At 48.4% G+C, this 22,782-nt stretch overlaps 1 protein-coding gene, 1 long non-coding RNA gene and 1 pseudogene across 13 annotated transcripts; 1 reads left to right on the top strand and 2 right to left on the bottom strand.

Annotated features, from left to right (window-relative positions):
* Positions 1 to 60: 60 nt before the first annotated feature.
* LOC136466179 (triacylglycerol lipase OBL1-like) lies at positions 61 to 1,343 on the bottom strand. The gene is made up of 2 exons (XM_066464618.1): positions 906 to 1,343; positions 61 to 480 (listed from the first exon to the last, which is right to left on the bottom strand). The coding sequence occupies exons 1-2, from the start codon at positions 1,341 to 1,343 to the stop codon at positions 199 to 201; spliced, it is 720 nt and encodes a 239-aa protein (XP_066320715.1). The 3' UTR covers positions 61 to 198.
* Positions 1,344 to 9,370: 8,027 nt separating this feature from the next.
* On the top strand, positions 9,371 to 14,487 carry LOC136467824 (uncharacterized). Of its 12 annotated transcripts, XR_010761637.1 has the most exons (11): positions 9,371 to 9,456; positions 9,583 to 9,687; positions 9,803 to 9,952; positions 10,075 to 10,213; positions 12,196 to 12,287; positions 12,423 to 12,477; positions 12,607 to 12,677; positions 13,029 to 13,080; positions 13,198 to 13,820; positions 13,907 to 13,983; positions 14,039 to 14,480. It is a non-coding gene; the product is annotated as an uncharacterized lncRNA (long non-coding RNA). The 12 variants fall into 12 exon arrangements; XR_010761631.1 differs by lacking the exons at positions 9,371 to 9,456; positions 9,583 to 9,687; positions 9,803 to 9,952; positions 10,075 to 10,213 and adding an exon at positions 11,117 to 11,665 and having other exon boundaries at positions 12,367 to 12,477; positions 14,039 to 14,477; XR_010761640.1 differs by lacking the exons at positions 9,371 to 9,456; positions 9,583 to 9,687; positions 9,803 to 9,952; positions 10,075 to 10,213 and adding an exon at positions 11,117 to 11,693 and having other exon boundaries at positions 14,039 to 14,477.
* Positions 14,488 to 16,278: 1,791 nt separating this feature from the next.
* LOC136467823 (flavonol synthase/flavanone 3-hydroxylase-like) lies at positions 16,279 to 17,673 on the bottom strand (annotated as a pseudogene).
* Positions 17,674 to 22,782: the final 5,109 nt, after the last annotated feature.

Below are 22,782 nucleotides of genomic sequence, written 5' to 3'. Positions count from 1 at the left end.
GAGAAAAATACTGTTTCGGTTGAAAAAAACAAGCCGGACAAGCTGAATATAGGGTAAGCTGAATGGGCCATCGTACGCAGGTGGGTGGGTGTGGGTGAGCACCCACAATCCATGGCTCAATCGACAGGGAGCTAACACTATACCATGTTCAGTTCCTTCTAGCCGTCTAGAATGGTCCTGTACTGTGACTGTTGAGGTTTAGCTCATCTGCCTGAGCAAACGTGTTCCGAGCCTGGCGGAGTTTACGTAATCTCGCGGCGAGTGCGGGGGTAGCCCCGGCAGCACGAGCCCAGCGACCCTGGCGAGCCGCATCAGCCACCCCTCTGCGTACTCCGGCCCGGCGACGTAGCCGATGAGGAAGCTCCGGAGGAGCTCCCATGCCGCGTTCACGACCTTGGGCGCCACCGTCAGCTCCGAGAAGTAGTTCTTGTTTGGCTCCTCGTGCATCACCTGCTTTCCATTCAACGGCACAACCGCACAAAGGCGTAGTCAGTTCAGTTGCCTTACACCACTAGCATTCCTGGATTCTTTACTCCCTATTCTCTCCTCTCTACTACTACGACTAGGGTGGGGGCTCTAGGTTTGGAGTCTTGCAGGAATCATGGATGTATGGTGCCCACAAGGAGCTTCCCTTCTTTGCATTGCATGATAAACCTCTTGCTTCCAAGCTTCATTTTGCTTGCCTTGGAAGGACAATTATGTTGCCCAATTGTATGGATTCTTCTCTATATGGATCGGATATACCTCTATATTTTCGAGAAATGAATTAATCGTGGCAAGCATATGTGAATACACAGACACATTTTTTTTACCAATTCAATTTTATGTTCAAGTATAAGCATCTATAGGAGGTTAGTGAAGGATTCATAAACGAAACCAGTAAACACAACGGTGTTAGACCCGACCTGTCCTGTGTAGAGGCTGTTGAAGTAGAGGCAGGTTCCCAAGTGCTTGAACTGAAGCGCGGAGTCGTCGTACGGCGCCCTGGGCACGATGTCGTTGCAGTAGACGAACCTGAAGTACCTGCTGGGCTTGCCGAGGCACGCGTCCATGATGAACCTCCCGAACGACTCGTCCCCGACGCGAGGCTGGCCGAACGTGTACACGCCTTGCAGCCGCGCCAGCACGGCGTCCTCCCGGTGCAGCGCCAGCACGGCCGGGAACAGCACGGGCAGCGCGCCGCCGAGGCTGTGCCCCGCCACGACGAACCTGGCGTCGGCGTTCTCTGACAGGAAGCGACGCAGCGCCTCGCGGATGGCGTAGTACGCGAACGGCTTCCGGGGGTCCTGCTCCACGACGTCTTTCGGCCAGCCGCCGTGCCTCTGCAGGCCGAGCGCCTTCATGAAGCTGTTAGCAACGGAGACTTGCTTGGAAGGAGGAAAGAACTTCAATGCGAAAAGGAAGAACAGGATGCGAATATACGTACTTATAATACTTAAGAGTGCTTAACAGAAATGTAATATGTTTAACTGGATTAAGGTTCGGTCCGTCTCTCCTCTTCCTATCAGGTACTTATACTACTCCTACGCCGTCCACTCAGGGCCTGTTGTCTTGCTGTTGGGCTTCCTTGCTTGCTGGGGCCTGGCCCGTTCTTCTGGTGGCTTATCAGAGCCTGGGTGCTGAGTATCATCAGGAGAGGTGCTGACAACCCCCCCTGTATAGAACCGGCATGTCCCCAGGCCGGTGCTCTTGGGAAACACTGCTTGAGCGGCACCAGCAACTCCCAGGTAGCTAGAGATGGCGGCATGTGCGACCATTGTATCAGCACTTCCTCGGCCGGGGAATCCCCGGTAGTCCAGCGACGATCCAGGATCTTCTTGAAACTCCGAAAGAGGGGTTGGCAGAATAGCGGTGACAGGGTTATTACCATGCGAAGGCTTCAGCTGAGATACATGGAAAACTGGGAATAGATGATGACTCAGGTAAGTCCAGCTTGTATGCAGCATGTCCAATACGAGCTATGATCTTGTAAGGACCAAAGAAAAGGAATGACAATTTCTGGTTAGCACGTCGGGCAAGAGAAGACTGCACATATGGTTGGAGCTTCAAGAAAACCCAATCATACAGGATTTATACTGATTCAGGCAACGTGTCTTACGTTCAGAGTCGGTCGGTGACTTTATTCCTGAGTCTAGGTACTCAAAGTTTGCTGTGGGGTTACAAACGAGTAGGAATAAGAAAGGGGTGTTAAAGGCCCGGTCGAACTCTGAACCGAAGGACCGAGAGTTACAGGGGCTCTAACGTGTGCTAAGTATTGGAGCGTATGCTCTGTGTAGCTTTAGAGTTCTAAAGCTATTGAGCTATTCGAGTTCTCTTTTTGCCTAGAGCCGGAGAGAATGCCCAGCCTCTTTTCTTTCGAGAGCCGAGAGCACGGTCTTCTTGAGAGAAGAGAGCGTATCCCCTTTTATAGTTGAAGGGAATGGCCTTACAAGTCACAGAAAGAGAGAATGGATACGTATGCTACCTAGTCTTGTTGCCCACGCTGTCGGGTATGAGATGATCATCGACGCCCACAGTACTGTTTATGTCAGACGCATGTGGCATGCTCTACCGTGTTCGCCTGATACGGCAAACGTCGGCGCCTACAATACTGTCTGTACTCTGACACGCCTAGAAGGTTGCATAGTGCTCGTCTGGCATGGCCTGGTGGTACCGTCCCGAAGGTGCGCAGGGCATGACAGGGTACGGTACTCGGTATTACAGTTGACTTGAGCGCCTTACCTTATATGTTTTGCCTGATCCTTGGACCCTCACTGAGCGGGCGTCCCCGATCGGTCGTTCCCAGTTGGCCCTGACCGTGTCGGTTGGGGAAGAATCATGAGCAGAGGTCCGGCGTATCCCCGGTCAGAAAAGGAGATCGGAGTTGGACTATGTCCTTACCTTGGCCAGGCCTTCCGGTCGGGGACCGGATCGCCGCCCTGGCCTGTCATTATGTATCTGAGCCGACCCGGGAGGCGCGTGTCATCGCAACGCCGTCTGCTGGGCTGAGTTTTTTTTTTTTTTTGCAGAGAAGCGGATCCACTGGAGACCTCGAGTTTACGAACCCGACAAATCTTGTTCCCCATACTTGAGACATGAGAGTGCTGGATGGGTTCAGGCGTTTAGCTACGGTGTGACAGAGTGCAAGTACCTTGCAGCGCTCTGAGGACGAGCACGAGGACGCCGCCGCCATTCTCGTTGACGAGGTTCATCCAGTACTCCGTCGCTCTCCCAATCAGGGCCATCGGCTTCTTCACCCACAGCATCAGCACCTGCGCCACCAGCGAGACGAGCACCGCCCACCGCCTACGCCAGTCGGACATCTCCGTGCCGGCGGGGCAGTCCACGGCCGCGTTCTCGGACACCTTGCACGACCACATGAGGTGGAAGAGGGCGTAGAGCCCGCCTTTGTCCGGCCGCAGCACCATGAAGTCGCTGTAGAAGCCATCGCCGGCGTCTCCGCCTCCTCCACCGGCGCCAGCCATGCTTGCGAACAAAGAACCAAGATAGAGCAACGACAATACTGGCGCGCAGCTTTTTGCTGCTAGACCTAGTACGTCGAAGCAAAGGGATCCGACAACGAAGATTTATATATAGATTGGTCGATGGCTCATGGCATGTCATGGCAGAAGAAAATATGGCATTGCCAGTATTGGGCGAGAATTAAATAACTAGCCCTAACATATACAAAGTGCTAACTCCATCCTAAAATATGAATAATTCTGAATTTGTTCAATGTCAAATTATTCTAATTTTAACCAAGTTTATAGAAAAGAAGAACGATAATATTTATGATATCAAATGAGCATAGTTAGATACATTATTATGAGATGTATTTTTTCACAATTATCTTTTATATAATATATATTAATATTATGATGTGCAGCTTCTAATTTCACTATTTGGAGGCCAATTAGCTTCTTTATTATGTAAACTATTGCCTATACATACTGTATGATGAAATTGGAGCTGTTTGTGATAATCTGGAGCCTCGGGAGCATTCTGAAAATGGCCCTTGTAAGCCTTCTTTCCCAACTTGGGAATAGATAAAGAACACAGAGTTCTTGTGTTCTTGAGAGCTAAGGTTACGAAGAGAAGTGGAGCGATTTTGATATACCAAATCCACCACTAAAATAGAGAGATTTGAGGGGGATTTGAAGCCTCCCCATACTTGTTGGCTCACATCTCTTGTATTTGTTTCATCTCATAGTGGAATCGTCCCACCGTCGTCCGTGGTTTTTTCGTCGTAATGGGGGTTTCACGTAAATCTTGGTGTCCCATCTTGATTCAATATTTCTCTTGCCATATGTGTTGATTAAGTCACTATCATGTTTACTATTGGTCCATATATGTAAAGTGGTTGCTTGTTTGGATGAATTGGCATGGAATGCATACGCGTGTTCTTTGATATATTATTAAGTATGAGATGTTGGGGGAGATGCTATTAGTGAGCTAATTGATGCAAGTATATTATTGCTAGAAGATGGGACGACACGTGGTTTGTTTGATTCAAGTTTAGGTGATGTTATAATTCATGCGCAAAAGGTGTTCGGTGATATGAACATAGTGACGATTGGTAAAAGCGCAAGTAAAAATAAGTTTAGAGCCACCAATACTAATGCTCATTGTACTAGCTAGTGCCTGTACGACACGAATATGATGAGGACGGTGTCATGTCTAGTATCTTGGCACGATGGCTGCTCGACTCGACATGTATCTTTTGCCGACGCAACACAAAAATATCACGTAAGCAAATCTACAACACTATGATGTAATTTTTAGTATTTATTATACTACCAGCTATCTAATTCTTGAAATTTGTCGTGAAAATATTACATACAAAATATTTTTTTTGGTATGTCATGAGTGAAAAAAGAAAATAATTAAGCAAAGATTTTTAAGAGCTATGTTTGGACCGGCCCGATAAGAAGACGTGCCGGTGTGCCATGTGTACTCTAGGAAAGATGATTGCCTAACCAGTGCATTTAATTGACAACGGACAAAACATGGTCTCGGACTCACGGTGTTCGTCTGATTTCGTTGTTTAGGGTCTAGTCCTTGTTAGACTTGTGCGATCTTGCGCCTTACATTGTGCACGCCAAAATGGAACCACGTTTCAGCTTTTCGTTCTCATAATAAACAGTTACACACTACCATGGTCCCATGGTGGCAACAATTGAAGTTGATTAACCCGACGTGCAGTCTTGCAGTCGCAACATGATATAGCTTAACTACAACCATAGACTGACTAGAGTCTAGAGGTGAGAACTCAAGCGCTGGAAGGATCTATGCGTGTTGCACTACAAGCAAGAGCTAGCAATGGCATGGAAATCGGAAATGCCATGCGTAGAAGCAATCTCTATATTCATATGTGTAGTCAAGCGTGATTTTCTTCGCTATGGATCATTTGTGGTAAAGGATGAATCACAAGTGAGATTCTATAAGGACAAATGGCTTGGAAACACAACTTTGCAAGAACAATATCCAAGTCATCTTTATAACATAGCCAGGCCTAAACATATCACTTGTGAATCTACATGGCCATCCGTGCCACCCGGCACGACATGGCACGGGCACGGCACACTAAGGCACGACTGTCTAGCCATGCCGTGCCGAGCCCCGTGTCGTGCCAAGACTCGAGCCCAAGAACGGGCTAGGTGAACTTAGGCATGCCGTGCCGGCACGGAAGGCACGATGTGTCCGTGCCGACCCATAGAGGAGGGGAGTGCCGGAGGGGAAGGGAGAAAGGAGCTTTTGCAGCGGCGACGCCGGAGAGGGGAGTGGAGGGGAGCGCCAGAGGGGAGGAAGGACCTTCTGCAGCCGCGGCGGCATCCAGATGCGTGGGCGGGCAGCCAGGAGGGAGCGCTGAAGGGGAAGGAGGAGCTTTCGCCGCCGCGGCGCCATCCAGATGCGCGGGTGGGCAGCCAGGAGGGAGCGTCGGAGGGGAAGGAGGAGCTTCTGCTGCCGCTGCGCCATCCAGATGCGTGGACGGGAGGGGTGGAAGAGGAACCTCGGAGGGGAGGAAGGAGAGGGAAGCGGTGGTGGCAGGACGGAGTGAAGGCGAGCGTCTAAGGCTCGAAGCGGAGCGACGCCGCGGTTGGAGTCGGGAGATGGGATGGGATGAGCGAATGCCTGTGTGGGGATAAAGATGTCAACGGGGACCCAATCCCCAATTCCCCATGGTGAATTCTTCCATTAGGGGACGGGGATGGAGGAGAATTAATCCTCACGAGGAAGGATTTGGTAGGAAGGCTGTCCCCATCGGGGATGGCGGGGACGGGGATGGTTGCCTGGTCCCTGACCCGATCCCCGCCAACCCGCCCCGCGAAGCATGCAACAGGCAGCCCAGGTGCCAGCCCATGTAAAGGCCCAATAAGTCGCGGAGGTACATAACGCGCCATCCAACCCTAATTCCTCAATCCCTATCCGGTCACTCACTCCGTCCTCCAGCCGCAGCCGCAGCCACCGCTCTCTCGCTCTCGATCTCACACGCTCGCCTCCAGCCGCAGCCGCCGCAATCTCCTCCCGCTCCTAGCTGCAGCAGTCGCTTGCCGCTCCCAAGGCCGAGCGTCCCTCCCTCTACCTCTCCCCCACAACTGTCGTGCAGGGCGCGGTGCCCTTTGCCCACAGCGCCGGCGGCGGCCAGCCAGAGGAGCGGTGGAGACGGATCCGGCCACCACCGACATCGACGGATCTGGCTCCACCGACCTGCCATCGCCGTGCCGCCCCCGCCCGAAGCTGCCGATCGACCCGACACCGACGACCCCACGACGGCTTCGCGGGCAAGCCCTAGCGGCGCCTATCTCTCACCCCCACAGTGGCGCCTCTCCCTCTCCCTCACGTCTGGCGCCGTGCCACGCGCTTCTCAGCCGCCGAGAGCAGGTCCGCGGGCCCTTCTCCTCCTGCCCTCCTCTCTGCTCCTCCGCTCGCCCGTGTCTAGGGACGGCGAGGTGGTCATTAGCGTCGACGACAAGAAGGGATACGGGGATGGGGATCCGCGGAGATTAAATCCCCGAGCGGGGACGGGGATGGGGAAGAAGTGCTCTCCGTGAGCCTCCACGGGGACGGGGATGGGGTAGTAACCCCCGACGGGGAATTCACCATTGACATTTCGAGGTGGGGAGGTTAGTAAGGCCATGACGGGCCTAGCGGGCCGAGGGGCTTATCAGGCCGTGCTCATGCTGGCCCACCGTGCCGGGGGTATGGCCCAAGCACAACACGCCTACACGGGCCAGGCCGGCACGGGCACGAGTTAGTTCGGGCCAGGCCGTGCTTGGGCTGTGCTCGAGCCGCCATTATGGCCCGGCCCAAATGGACATCTATAAGTTGTGATGTGCTTGGCGTTTCTCCACCAAATCTTTCTTGGTGCATGGATCTTATAGGCCCTAAGTCAGTAGCTTGGAATAATTTTTTACCACGTATTACTAACATAAAAATTGTCTCAGGATCCTGATATTTTTCATTGCCCAATGGACAATTCTAAGTGAAATCAGACTACCAAGCAATAATAAATGTTAATGTTCCTAATTTTAACAAAAGTTTATGGAAACAAAAGGCCTAATTAAAAATCAAAATCTTTTTATGGTACTTGCAAAGAGGAGTTGTAATGTTGTATTGACTCTTGCTAAGCGCAACCGGCATGGTAGTAAAATATGTACCTTTTTGTCGATGAGACAATTATGCACCTGTTTTTTCAATGTCACTTGGCTTGTTTTATTTGGTCGATTATTCATGTGGCTACTAAACGAACCTCGCAGTGTTTCTCACTTGTTTTGTGGTTGGTTAGGAGGATTTAGTAAAGAACTAAAACCACTACTTCAGCTTGGAGCAACTGCTACTTACCGGTCACTTTGGCTTTGTATAAACGATATTAGTTTTGAAAAGAAAAAAAAAACATATTCTTTTTGTGCAGGTTATCCATTGGTTCGTCCAGGGGGCTACGTACTTAGGCTATTATACGGAAGGTGGCTTGTGAAGACTTGATTGTAGTGGTCTCGTAGTAGTTGGCGCATGTGGCCAAGGATATTTTCTTCCAAGCACATGAGTATGATCTAGTCTACGAGTCAGTAGGACGTGTCGATATCCTTTAGTCTTGCGATTGTGTGCCTTTTGTTAGGCAAAGGCTACAAGTACGATTTTAAGACTATATATATATATATATATATATATATATATATATATATATATATATATATATATATATATATATATATATATATATATATATATATATATATATATGAAAATTATTTTTTACTTTCAGAGAATAGTTACTCTCATGTGTATATCTTTATATTTAGGGCGTATTTGGCCCGATGAAGTATATGTAGATGGAGTATATCTTCATACTAGACCATCTAGGATACTATATATGACAAGTATGTATGTATACTTAGAGTATATTTTTATACTTATTTTATATGCTACTATCATAGCATTATATAATATATTAAAGGCCCCGTTCGCTTCGCTAAAAAAATAAATCGAAATACTGTTCTGGCTTATTTGTTGTAATAGAAAAACACTGTTCCGACTGAAAAAAAGCTGAAAAGTACAGATTATAAGAGAAGCGAACAGAGCCAAAAAAATATATGCTCTTTTGAAAAAAAATCACATAGTAAAGATATGAAGTATCTTAATATTAATATGTCAACATACTCAAACTGATAAATGAGTATGTACATATACGTAACGTGATTTATTAATTATGGGAGTAACTACTCCCGGGAGTATATAAAATGCACCTATATGAAATTATTTTCTACTCCCAGGGAATAGTTACTCCCATATGTATATCTCTAGATTTAGGATGTATATGGCCTGACGAAGTGTATGTAGATGAAGTTTATCATCATACTAGACCATTTAGGATACTATATATGACAAGTATGTATGTATATTTAGAGTATATGGTTATACCTATTTTATATGCTATTATCATAGTATTATATAATATATTAAAAATATGTGCTCTTTTAAAAAAAATTCACATAGTAAAAATCTAGAGTATCTTAATATTAGTATGTCAACATACTCCAACTGATAAATGAGTATATACGCATACACAACATGATTTATTAATTATGAGAGTAACTACTCCTGAGAGTATATAAAATACACCATATATATATATATATATATATATATATATATATAATATATATATATATATATATATATATATATATATATATATATATATATATATATATATATATATATATATATATGTGTGTGTGCGCGCGCGCTCCCTACGAGTAACTGCTCCCACCGACCGAGCTTCCTAACGTGGTACCGAGGGTTTCCTTAGCGGGTTAAAGAAATGCACCCGTTAGTATATTTTGAATATAAATACATACCTATCAGATCTGCTCATTCCCATCCGTCACTTTCCTATCGGGACGGAAACTGACCTGCGGCCGCCCTCCAATCATGGTGTGTGGAGCACGAACCCTTCAAATCTCCCCGTGGGTAAAGGTAATCATTTAACGAGGCAAGATTAATCTCTGATTTATTCTTGTTGATACGAACACAGTTCGATTTTGTGATCTCTGCCGACTAAATCAGTGGAAGGGCAAAAACCTTCTCTCGTTTCATCACTAGGCGGCACCCGCTTTCTTCGGCGACGGCTATAGGCTGCTGAGATGGATACGAGGCTGGCGTCTCTTCTCCGGCGGCGGCGACTGGCCACCAGCACCAGACAATCAGGTAAAAACAAGAATCCGATCTGCCAACAGACTTACATATCCAAATTAGCAAAAAGTAGTTTACGTATACATTAATAACTACTAGAACACGCTCTGATTATTTCCTTTCTTACCAGTATTAAATTCAGGTCCTCGAGTTGCTCCCCTAATTCATCTGCTGGCATCGCCCCTAGCTGACAGAAAACGTGGCATGCAGATCTGTGATGCCTAGGCATCACATTTAATTTCTCTCTCTGTGATTAGGAACATCCGTCGATGGGATCCAGGTATATAGTTGAGAAAGTTCTAATCCTTACTGCAGTAATCAATTTGTTTATTCCAATCTAAACTTGTGGCCGCAACTTTTGCCGTAGTTTCTCATTTATATTCTTTATGAACGAGGTAGCAGATTGCATCTCGAGGAAGCTACGTCTGCATTCACCTATGTCGTCCGCCGGTCCGCGTGTCCATGGTTCATCCCTGCGACGACCACGAAGCATTCGGTGCACCGGCGATGTGTATGAACCGATACTCCTGTCCAAGAAAAGGTATCTACATATACATATACTCATTCGTCAAAAAAAGTATGTACATATACTAAGCATACTTCCGTATATCTATATATATATATATACATATACTCATTTGTCAAAAAAGTATCTACATGTACATTCTAGATAGAGTATGTACTAATACTAGCTCCTGTCAAAAGTATGTACGCATACTAGCATCGATCTGTGTCAATGTTTGTGTACTGATACTCGTATCAAAAAAGTATGTCCACGTACTAGCATACTATTTTTTCTCTTAAAAACGGTTCGTATACTCTATAATAAAATTCCATGAGTATATGAACGTACTCCCAAATATACGCCCAAGTATATGGATATACACACCCAAGTATATGGATATACTAAAATAATCCCCTGATATACTCCCAAGTACAAGTATACAAATATACTCATTTTCTTATTAAGTATGTGTCCATACTTTATTCACACAAAAGTATATACGTCAGTAATATATTTAGTATCCACTTTATTTAAAATAAACCAACAAACTCACGCCACAAAATATGAACGTGTAACGTCTACTGGCCTCTTTGTGCGCATGCAAGCGGGCACTGTAATTAGCCAAAAAGAGTGTAGTGCTTAGCGGGTTTTGATGGTGGACATGTACCCAATAAGTCTAGTGGGAGTAACTACTCCTATGAGTCTACCCTACCCTATAATACACCAGTTAGAATAAATCTACAGCCACACAACAAATGCCTGCTCCATAGTCATGAACTATGCTACATCCACGCTCATAAATGCACCCAGAAACTATAACACAATCAAAACGGATGTACCAGATTATCTCTTAGACATTCTCTCTCTTTACTCGTCTAAATCTGACGGCTCATATTTAATGTGTCTGCCCTCCGTCGCCCTCCCGCGGACCTGCCACGACGCACGCGCTCCCAGACGCACGCACGACTCCCCTCTCCCCCGACGCCTCCTCTCCCACACCCGAGACTCCCTCTCTCCCCAACGCGGCGCGACTCCTCCCCTCCCCACGACGCCAGGCCGCCCCCTGCCCCTTCCCTCTCTCTCTCTCTCATTCGCATACGGAGCAGGAAACGCGAAAAGAAGAGCACCAGCGGCGCGACGGCGGCGGCCCCGGCGTGCGCTCGCCCCTGGAGAGGGCACCACGGGCGCCGGCCGCCAGGCCACCAGGCGAGGGCGCCGGCATAGGACGGCAGGCCGTCGGCCGCTAGCAGGGCAGTCCAGGCCGGTTGTCCGCCTCCCACCAGGCAAGCCATCCGCGTCGTCCTTCTTCGTATCTTGCTCCCTGCTCCTCGTCGTCGGGGTCGAGGATGGGGAAGCTGAGGGGCAGCAAGCGGGATGGCGACGGCGTGCGGCGCGGCACCGATTGGGGGCCTCGCGGGCGCGCGTGGGCTCCACCGCGGCCTCGCGGGCGCTCGTCCCATGTACGGTTGCCTGCCTCTCCCATCCCAGGTATGGTTGCCTGCCTCTCCCATCCCAGGTATGGTTGCCTGCCTCTCCCATCCCATTTCGATTTTGTTTCACTTTCGTGCCAGAATCGGGATCACTTCCGTTAATCCTACAAATTTTGCGTCCAATCTAGCCGATAAATCGTCGACCATATCCCCTCCCTTGAGTTATTAGGATGGATGGGAGAGGCAAATTAGGAGCAGCAGTTATTAGGATCTGAAGCTGTGTCGACTTCTCAACAGCTGTGTTCTGCCGCGTTTCTCACGAGAACCTAATCAATATCGTCTTCTTTCTTATTTTTGTTTGTGTGATTGGGTTACCACTTGTAAGTTGTTGTCTGGTGTCCACGGATTGTTCGAAGAAATTTCCGTGAAACCTTTTGAATTTGTTTGTCAAAATTATGATCAGTGACTTGTGCTTATTTGTATCACTCGGTTGAGAAAAACATTTCTTTTACAGTTTCTTAACCTTGCGTGTGTATTGCAGCTACAATGATGTGTCAAGCTCTGTTTTTGTTTATTTTCTTCCTCCAGATATATGAGCAACGAGGTGCCAGAGCTCAAGTTGATATGAGCAGCGAGATCCCCCAACCAGCGACAGTCTGCCCAAGCTAGGCAAAAACACAGTATGTAGTCAGCTAGGAGTTGGAAATCTCCCTGACATGAATTTTGTTTGTATACCTTTCCTCACTTATTTTTATGCAGCACGATGAGCATGCTTACTACCATGAGAGAGCTTTGGAACTTTCATGTTTTGACAGGATACAACTGGAACTGGCTTCGCTGCTGGGCTGGAATTCTGAACTTTTCTTACTGGTTAGTTTGCACTCAACAGTATTAAATTTATTGCTCGGAGCATGTCGTGTCTTAGTGCAAAACTGAACCAGCATTCTTTGCTTGGTATAATATCACATGGGATTCCTCTTACTTTCCTGTTTCTCCCAGGTTGTCAATTCACAGTTCTGCCAGGTTGTGGTAACCCATATAAAAAAGGATCTGTGGTACTGAGATACAAGGTGTTCACTTTGGCTCATAATTTTTTAAGAAGAGATTTCTTTTTTTTTTTCCTATTCTTCAATAAGCCTGATGGGTAAAATAACCCTGAAGAAAGAAGCTCCCTGAGAATTATCTGGAAGCACAAAATGGAATGTTTGCTGAACTCTGTACCTCATCATCCATTATGATCAATATAACAAATGAACAAATCATTCCTTTTTCAAAAAGAAATGTTGCATTGGTACTGATAGTAGCAAGTGAAATGACACACTGTCATATCTGATGTCAATTTTTTGAAAAAAAAATATCTTTTGTATTAAAGACACAAATTGGTTAGCCCTTTCTCTGTTCTAATGTTTGTTTTTTGACAGCAAAAAAGCAGAGGTCACCTAGGTACATCAAGATTGATCTCCAGCAGCATAGGTTCGATCCAAAAATCCAACTGAATTAATAAGTGTTGACATCCATAACTCTGTTCGTTTTTATGTGAAATTTAAATATATCTCATCCTTACACGCTCATGCGCTATATATGAAAAAGGATGCAGACATGATGACTTTGCAAGCTTTGCAACGGCAACGCTATCAAATCAGATAAACATACTTCTCTGATCTCTGAATCTGTACTCTGTTGTAATACATATCTGCAATTAGATTCCTGGAAGTCATTTCTACACAGCTAATTGCCTGCGGGGGCTTGTACTATGTAATAGTAATTCTTATTATTTTGATTGTTAACTATTCAGTGTCTTGAGTAATTTTAAAAGGAGTCATTAGAATATAGATGGTTCTTCTAGCTTTTTTCGAACTCATTATTTAGTTGTGGTTTCCACCTTTTGTTAGATTTTTGAACTCATTATTTCTTTGCAGATCACTTTAGCATTTGGGCTGAGGTATTATAAAAGTTTTCAGATTATATGATTTATATATAAGATAGATAGATCATACAATTATGTTCCTCTTGTGTGTTGCAAGTTAATTTGGGGCCTAATAAGTATTTTGAAAGTTAGCTGTAACTTTTAGACCTTGGGATCAATAAATGATACATGTGCAGTTTGCCTCTATCTCTTGCACCCTGCAATCTTGATTAGTTGTAGCACAGCTAGGTAATGTTCTGAAGAGAGTACATGCAGAACAAGAGCCTTGATAGCTCTAAAAATTGCAGTGAGAGTTTTGAAGTTTGGTAATTTTGATGCCTAACTCAGAATTCATAATTTTGTTTCACCGGTGCCTATTCTATGAATTACCAGCCCTCGACGAAAAAATGGAGACGCCAGGAGAGGGACGCACTGCGCTCAGCAATGTATAACAAACATACATACTCCAGGTACATGCATACACACATATTGCCACAAGATATATAAACACCACCATGTCAACAGCTTGCAGCGAAGAACAACGCGAGAGAGGAAATGAATAGGAAACAACGTGAGTACCGCGCCAGGATAAGGGCTCAAGAAATCAACGAGGAAAGGGCGAAGAGGAATAAGAGGAAGCGTGAGTAACGTGCTCGGCGAAAGGCTGAATCAAGTGCACTTTCAAACGTACTGGATCAACCAAGTGCACTATCTTTGGAAATCTTCCGTGGTATAAGAATATGGTGTTTAGAACATGTGACTGCTATCGAATGATTAGGCATTGTTTATTTTGTTCATGGACCTTGCCCTGTTTACTTCAACAGCGCCACAATATCCCTGTTTACTCCAACGGCGCCCTGCCTACTTAAGATCTTAGGCAGATTGTAAATTAGATGGTTAAGGCGAGACATAACTTTATTATGCCTTGTTATGCATAAATGTTTTTTTGGATTATATACATGGTCATATACAATTGTGTGAAAGTTGAACTATAGAAAAAATATTGTCCTTTGGTTGTTTTTATGTGCATCCCTAAAATGAAGCCGTGGCGTTAGCACGGGCACTATACTAGTATAGAAAACTCACCATATATATATATATATATATATATATATATATATATATATATATATATATATATATATATATATATATATATATATATATATAACATGCATGTGATTTGTGATGATAAGATCCCAAAGTGATTTTCTGACACTTGTTGGAACATGCTTATGACCTTTTTCGAACGTGACTCTACGTAGTATGTTTTGTTTTTGGAACTTAACTCTTGCAATGTTTTTTGTTTGAATGTGATATAAGTAACACTTTTGTTTGAACATGACATGAGTAACGAACTAACAATTTTCTTTCTTGATTAATGTGACATAAATCAAGCGAATCATATATCATATAGAGAGGTGTGCACACTAACATGACTTATTATGTTACGACCGTGTGACTTTTTGTTTAATGCCTTTTTAGTATGAATAGAGGTAAATTTGTGCATGACATCTTCGGGGAAAATAAGCAAAGCGGTATTACAAAATTGATTTTCAGCAATGAGACATTTTTTTAGAGGCGTGTCAATTTATAGAGGTGGCTTTTTTCTAGCCGCCTCTAGAAGTCAATTTTAGCCATCTCTGAAAATACGAGCCGCATAGTAAAATTTGAATTCTTCAAACGACCAGGAATGAAGAAACAACCAAAACAGAAGTTATAGATCTCAAAAGGTTATGCAACTTTGTAGTTGGTAATTTTTTTCATTTAAAATCATCTATGCATGGAAAATCATGTTTGAATTTCTCATATTTAGAATTTAAAATTTTCAAACATCGGATGGACAAACGACCAAAATCAAGATATAGATCTCGAAAAGTTATAAAACCTTATAGTTGACAACATTTTAGAGTTCCAAATACTCATTTCAAAATCGGATGAAGATAAAATGAAGAGAACGAATATCCCAAATAAACATAAGTGTGTTTATAGGTGGAGTGGTTAGGTGATAAACGCGTGAGGTATAAAGTCGCGGGTTCCAACCACGCGTGAGGCGCGTGAAAAAATCACATGGCTTGTGTGGTTGTCTAGTGAGGACTTCTGGGATTTTTTTTGCCTTTTTTTTGTTATTTTTGGCTCGGTTTTTTATTTTTAGAACAACTGATTTGCGGAGACGGCTCGAATCGCAACCGCATCTGTAAATCGATTTTTAGAGGCAGCTCTAGTTCGAAGCCTGAAACCATATTTGTAGGGATAACCCACAATCGGTGGCCCAAACCAGACCAGGCGGGCACGTATGCCCAGTATTTTTAATTTATTATTATTATATCTAACCAGGCCGGGCCATTGTCACAAAGAGAGTAGATAACCAGCTCACAATTGGTGGCCCAAACTAAGGGCGTGTTTAAATGCAAATTTTTTTGGATTTTGGCTATTGTAGCACTTTCGTTTGTATTTAGCAATTAATGTTTAATTATGGACTAATTAGGTTTGAAAGTTTCGTCTCGCGATTTCTCACCCAATTGTACAATTAGTTTTTTTTTCATCTACATTTAGTACTCCATGCATGTGCCGCAAGATTTGATGTGATGAGTACTGCGCAAAAATTTTTAGGAACTCAACGGACCCTAGACGACAGCCACGAGCCCACGAGCCAATTCCGTGGCCATGCGCATGCGACTGAAAAACACCACGGTTATGTGACTTATTATACATCAGACTAACACAGAATGACTGAGAAACGGGTCCACACGACAACGCCCGAGTTACATGGGAAGCTTGTTCATCTTGCAGTGCTGGTAGTCCTGGTACTTCTTGGCCTTGTACTTGCCGGTCTCTCGTCCGTGACCAGCTTCGGGTGCGGCCCGACGACGAGCTCCCCCGGCGGCTCCACGAACACCGGTCATGACTTCCGTGTCTTCTCCTTCGCCCTGTTCGCTTAGGCTTGTTTGGCTAATAAGCCATGATAAAAAAAATATTGCTAGCTAATTTGGTATGAAAGAAAAATAATATTCGTTGGCTGAGAAAGTACGATTTATAGGCTAAACAAGTCTAAGCGAATATGTGCTTGTTCACCGTCGTAAGGTGCAGCACCGCCTTGTACGCCCCATTGCTGAAAATCTACGCGATTGGTGCATGTGCATGTTCGACGAGACATAAACAAACTCCGTACCAGTTAGTAAGAGTGTCCGCACACCAAAGACGTGGGCGAGCAAGATCATGAGAAGAGAAAAAAATGCTGAGTCGTTGCACGCTTGCCTCTATTTGGTCGCCAATGTGGACGATGAGCGCGTCCGGCACGTACTTGGCGTCGTACCACTGAACATCCTTGAAGACCTGGAGGCCCTGCACGTCGTTGGGCACGAGGACGGTGAGCGTGTTCATGTCGGTGTGCGGCGCGACGCCGAGCGTGAGCTCCGGCTGCGGGCACGGCGGGTAGAAGTTGATCTTCTGCAGGAACACCAGGCCGTCGCCGCCGAACGCCGCCGCCATGGCGCCCTCGTGGAGGCCGAGCCCCAGCGAGAGGTGCTCGAACAGCTCGCGCGCTGCATGTGGCTGCAATACTCCTCGTTCGCCTCCCTGTACCCGGCGACGGCGAGGCTCTCGGGCCAGACGGCGTGGTCCACCTTCTCCGGCGGCGCGATGACGTGGAAGAAGTCGTTCCACGTCTTCTTGCCCTCGAGGTCCCTCTGCAGCTTGGTGCCGTAGCCCTCGATCTTGCCCGACGCCGGGTCCATGGCGTAGCGCTCCTTCTCCTCCCGCGGCAGCGCGAAGAAGGCCCGCCCAACGCGCTGGAGCTCCGCCACCGCCGCGGAGGGTACGCCGTGGTTCACCACCTGGAACAGCCCCCACTCCCTGGCGGCTACGGCCATGCGCGCGCGGCGCGCCGAACCCGGGCTCCGACATGTCGATCACCGGCGCGTCCGGCGCGGCGGCCCCGCGGTCGTGCTCAGACCGCACGAACTCCGGCGGTAGCGCGCCCAGCGACGCCGCCAGCTCCTGCACGCTCTGCTGCGTCTCCTCCCCCATTGCAGGAAGCAGGGCCTTGCGCGCACGCAGGCGCCGGGGAAGAGAGCACTGAATTAATAGTGTAGTGTCGTGGACACAGGACACGAGTGAGTGCCTGAGTGGCGTATGGCACAGACGCGGTGCCGATTGTGTTGGTTGGTGGCTTGGTGCCCGACGTGGTGGTCAATGAACAAGAGATGGAGAGACCTGAGAGGGTGTCGGTGTTTCGATTCACCACATATTAAATTTCACGTCTGATCCGGATGGCTGTGTTCGAATGATACAAGGATTTATACTAGTTCAGTTGAAATGTCCCTACGTCCAGTTTATTACTGCTCGTGTTACCGGCACTTGATTTGTAGTAGGGGTTACAAATAGGCGATAGAGAAAGAAAGTCCCAACTCTCTGGCGGAAAGAGTGAGTGTCGGTGCAGAAAGTGACCAACACGTAAATATTTATAGTTTTGATGTACGTTGTGATCGGATGTGACCTAGCACTCAATGACATATGGTTTATACTGGTTCAGGCAACGTGCCCTACGTCCAGTTTGAGTCGGTCAGTGACTTTATTCCTAAACCCAGGTGCTCGAAGTTTGCTGTGGGGTTACAAACGAGAGGAAGAAAGATGGGGATGCAAGAGGTCCGATCGGACTATGGTCTGAAGGGCCGAAAGTGACGGGAGCTCCGTTATATGCTAAGTGTTCGAGCGTGCGCTCTGTGTAGCTTTAGAGTGTCTAAAGCTAACGGAGGGTGAATCGATGTGAGTGATCTGGTCCTCCTGGAGTTGATCGATCTCTCCTTTTTGCGAGAGGGCGCATCCCCTTTTATAGATGAAGGGGACGACCTTACAAGCGAGAGAGAGAGTACGTATGCTAATAAGTCTTGTTGCTCAAACCGTCGGGTATAAGATGATTATAGGCGCCCACAATACTGTTGATGCCAGACGCATGTGGGAGGTTTTCACTGTGGTCACCAGGTACGGTAAATGTCGGCGCCCACAACACTGTGGATGCCTAGATGCATGTGGGAGGCCTTACCGCGTTTGCCTGGTATGGAAATTGACGGCGCCCGCAACACTATAGGGTAAATGTCGACGCCCTCAACATTGTTGGGGTTCGGACATGTCTAGAAGGTTGCAGGGTCCCCTTCTACTATGCCTTGTTGGTACTGTCCTACAGGTGTACATGGTATGGTCCTTGGTATTGCTGTTGACTTGAGCGTCCTGCTTTACTTGCTCTGCCCGTTTCCTGATCCTTACCGAGCGGGTGTCCCTGGTCGGTTGGTCATAGTCGGCTCTGACTGCACCAGTCGGAGAAGAGCTATAAGCAGGGGTTCGGTGCATCTCCAGTCGAATATGCGGGTCAGAGTCGGCAGTGAGGCCTTCCGGTCGGAGAGGAGGGCTAGAGTCGAAAGCGAGGCCTTCCAGTCGGAGAGGCAGGACAGAGTCGGAAGTAGGCGTCGTTCCTCTTTGGCCAGGCCTTTCGGTCGGAGGCTGGTTCATCCTTCTGTCCTGTTGTTAGGTTTTTGGGCCAGCCCAAGAGTTGCGCGTCGTTCGCAACGTCGTCTGCTGGGCTGAGCCTTTGATGGAAAGCCGGTCCATGAGGAACCCCGGGTTTATGAACCCGACAAGAGCCCCCGAGCCCCCGGACGATTCGGGTAGAATCATCTGGGGGATTTTTGTCTTGACGGCGGGTGCGCGCGAGTGCACCCACGGATGTAGCCCCGAGCCCCCGGGCGATTCGGGTAGAATCGTCTGGGGGTTTTTTATGTTGCTTGCTGGGGAATTTTTTGTTTCATCTGTGGGTACGCGCGAGCGCACCCGCGGGTGTTGCCCTCGGGCCTCCAGCCGATTCGGGCAGAATCGCCTAGGTTGTTTTGTCAGCGGGCGTGAGTGTGTGCACTTTTGTGGGCGTAGCCTCCTTTTTCCAATTTTTGATCTATCATTTCCAGGAGTGTGGTCCCAGGTGTTTGGTCGCGACCGAGGGACTAGGCGAATAGGAATCGCGGATCCAGGGATCGGTCGAGTCGGAGTCGCTAACCAAGGCGTCTGGTGTGCCAAGGGATCAGATGAGATGGACTCACGGATCCAGGCGTCGGACACGTCGGGGGATCGGGCGAGTCAGAGTCGCGGATCCAGGCGTTGGGCGTGCCGTGGGATCGGGCGAGTCAAAGTCGCGGATCAGGCATCGGGTGCGCCGTGGAATCGGTGAGTCGGAGTCGCGGACCCAGACACAGCTGAGGCGTTGGGCATAGCCGATGGATAGCCGAGGGATCGGGCGAGACAGACTCTTGGACCTAGGCGTGCAGCCGAGGGATCGGGTGAGTCGGAGTCACGGATCCAGGCGTCGGGCTTGAGTCGTGGATCCAGGCGTCGGGCGCGCCGTGTGATCAGGCGAGTCAGAGTCGCGGATCAGGCATCGGGCGTGCCGTGGAATCGACGAGTCGGAGTCACGGATCAGGCGTCAGGCGCGCCGAGGGATCGGGTGAGTCGGAGTCATGAACCCAGGCAGAACCGAGGCATTGGGCGTCTTGAGCCCCTGAGCCCCGTTGGGCTTGGTAGGGGTTAGTTGAGTTTTGTGCGTTACCCCGTCCGCGGTTTCTCGTATTCAGAGGGGCTGAGCTAACATCGCTTGCCTCGATGGCTCGAGTGACGCGCTCGGTGAGCTCGCTAACGAGCATGTTCGAGTGAAGTTCGGGTTCATCGTTTGTGACGGCATCGGCATAGCCCTTATGTGGCACTCCATTGCTCTTTAACCCACAACCCGACAGATGCATGTGTCGTTCCGGAGACCAGCCCAGGTGGCCCGCTAGCCTCCCCTCGATGGAGATTCTATGGGCACGGCTAGAGGTTAGGATCAAACGAGAAGGTTGAGATGACCCTGTCTGCTTCGGGGCAGACTGGGCGAGGGCCGCTCGGGGCTCATCCGCTTTTTCTCTGCTGGCTCTGTTTGATGCAAGGCGGCCTCGAGCCCTTCATGGGCCAGCCTTCGAACCCCGGTCAGTCGTTGCTCATGTTGAATGAGGCAACTGCCGCTTCATGATGCAACCAGAGCGTTGTGATGCATTTAACTGCATATGTAATGTTTCGGATGTATGGAATAAATGAATGCGTTGTATGAATGTATGAATGACAGTAGATGAATGAATGATCATATAAAGAAATAGTGGGGGTCGGTAATGTTACCTTAATGACTCGAGTGACGGGGTTTGAGGAGCTCCAATCGGAAATGTCCGACTAGGATCCGCACTCGTCGTTCATGACAGAGTCGGCATGGCCCACATGGGGCATCCCTCTGCTCCTTACCTATCTTTTGTCGTTTGCTTGAGCTGTCCAATCGACTGAGGAAGCCCGTTGGTCTCTCCTGGGTGGAGATCCCGTAGTTTGGGCCTTTCCAAGTCCCGCCTAGGAAGGCGGAGGGCCTCCTATGTGCAGTTGCGCCTTGTTTTCTCGCGCCTGGTGTGCGGTAGTGGTGGGCCATACCCAGGCCACGTCCTGTCTGACCAAGCGCTACTCCATTGGGCAGGATGTGTCCCATCGGTCAGGGCGCGTCCCATCGTATCCCATCTGCATTGAATGGAGGAAGGGAGGGGGGTTTTCGCCCCCGTCATTTTGCCTTTCCCCAATCATTGCACCTTTCTTAACTACTATGCCTCCTTCTTTAAGTAGGGGAAGGGAGAGGGCTTCTGTTCCATTCCTTCACCTATTCCTCATCTTCCGCCTCTTCTCCTTCCTTCTTGCCAAGAGCGTTTGAGTGCCGCGGTGGTTGCTAGGAGAGAAAAGGGGAGAGCGAGGGAGAGGAGAAAACTTATAGATCCATTCATGAATCCAGAGTGCAATATCGAGCTGGAGGTCATCCATCATGAGGGAGTCCATGCTGGTCGCCTTTGCCAAGAAGGGGATTCTGCCGCCGAAGGAGGTGGCGCACTAGAGGGCTCCTGCGGGGGAGGATTTCCCGCGACCTCGGGACGGCGAGGTTGTCTCCTTCCTCGCCTTCCATGAGTGCGGGTTAGGATACCCTGTGCACTGGTTCCTATGCGGGCTCCTAAATGAATGGGGCCTGGAGCTGTAGCACCTCAATCCGACTAGGGTGTTGCACATCGCCGGATTTTTCACCGTGTGCGAGGCCTTCTTCGGGATGGAGCCCTACGTGGATTTCTTCTGGTGGATGTTCTCTGGGTGAGCATTGTCGGAGGGGAAGTCGCTCAGGGTCACACCGATGGGGGGCTTCGTGCTGCAGAAGAAACCGAGCACGTCGGGCTCATACCCCATGTACACCCCCTACGATTCTAACCGGGGGTGGCACGGGGAATGGTTCTACATCAGGAACCTAATGGAGGCGCCGTTCCCACGTTTTACCGGTAGAAGGCTGGAGAGGAAGGAGAGATGGTCGTGGGGCCCCACCAGTCGATAGAAGAAGCTAGAAATTATCGGGGCGGAGCTCCAGAAGCTGGTGCAGAACGGCCTTGACAGGGTGCGCATGTTCCACACCTTCTTCCTCCGTTGGGTCGCTCCGCTGGCAGAGAGGATTTTACCAATGTGGATGTACAGCGGCCCGATGGACCCCAACCGTGCGTCGTCGGAGGAGCTGGAGAATGAAGAGGTCTAGAGTCGTCTTGACCGGGTGCTGTAGCTGAGGCCTAAAGAGACCCTTGATGGAAAGCCTGAAGCTCTCAATGTTGTGAAGCAGTCCAATCTGGTATGCTTCCCTCTCTTTACTTCCGTGTTCTTTCCCCTTTTGCTCTCCTGTATCTTGACTTTGAGTCATCCGTTCCATCGGGACTTGGAGTTTACAAGTCCCGGCCACACCTTCCGAAGGGTCCGGAGGGCGTAGCTTGGCAAGTCGCCCTGAAGGAGGCGGCGGATGCCAAGAAGAAGAAGAGAGTTGAGGAGGCTCGATGGAAGCATGAGAAGGAGATGGAGATTGCCCAGCGTGTGCGGGCCTAGGAAAATAGGAGTGACGTCGAGTCAGAGCTCAAGTCAAAGGACCCCATAGAGGTGGGGGATGACGTGATCTCCTTTGAGGAGGAGGAAGGCCAGGACACCGACGCGACTTCGGTGGTGCGTCATGAACCTACGGCCACGTCTGCCAGCGATGGGCGGGACATGGAGAGGCGTGGTGACGCTCCCACGCTAAGAAAGCATGCCACAAGCTTAGATGCCATCGGTGAGTGGGAGGTGAAGCGGACGCAGTCGCCGCGCTCTTCGGAGGTGTCACTGGCTTTGTCCCCGCCCGCTATGGGTGCGGCGGGGTAAGCTAGGCA

This window comes from Miscanthus floridulus, chromosome 7, assembly GCF_019320115.1.
Source record: "Miscanthus floridulus cultivar M001 chromosome 7, ASM1932011v1, whole genome shotgun sequence".
Lineage (NCBI taxonomy): Eukaryota > Viridiplantae > Streptophyta > Magnoliopsida > Poales > Poaceae > Miscanthus > Miscanthus floridulus.
The sequence above is the reverse complement of the archived record's forward strand: the minus strand, read 5'-3'. Positions and strand labels throughout refer to the sequence as shown.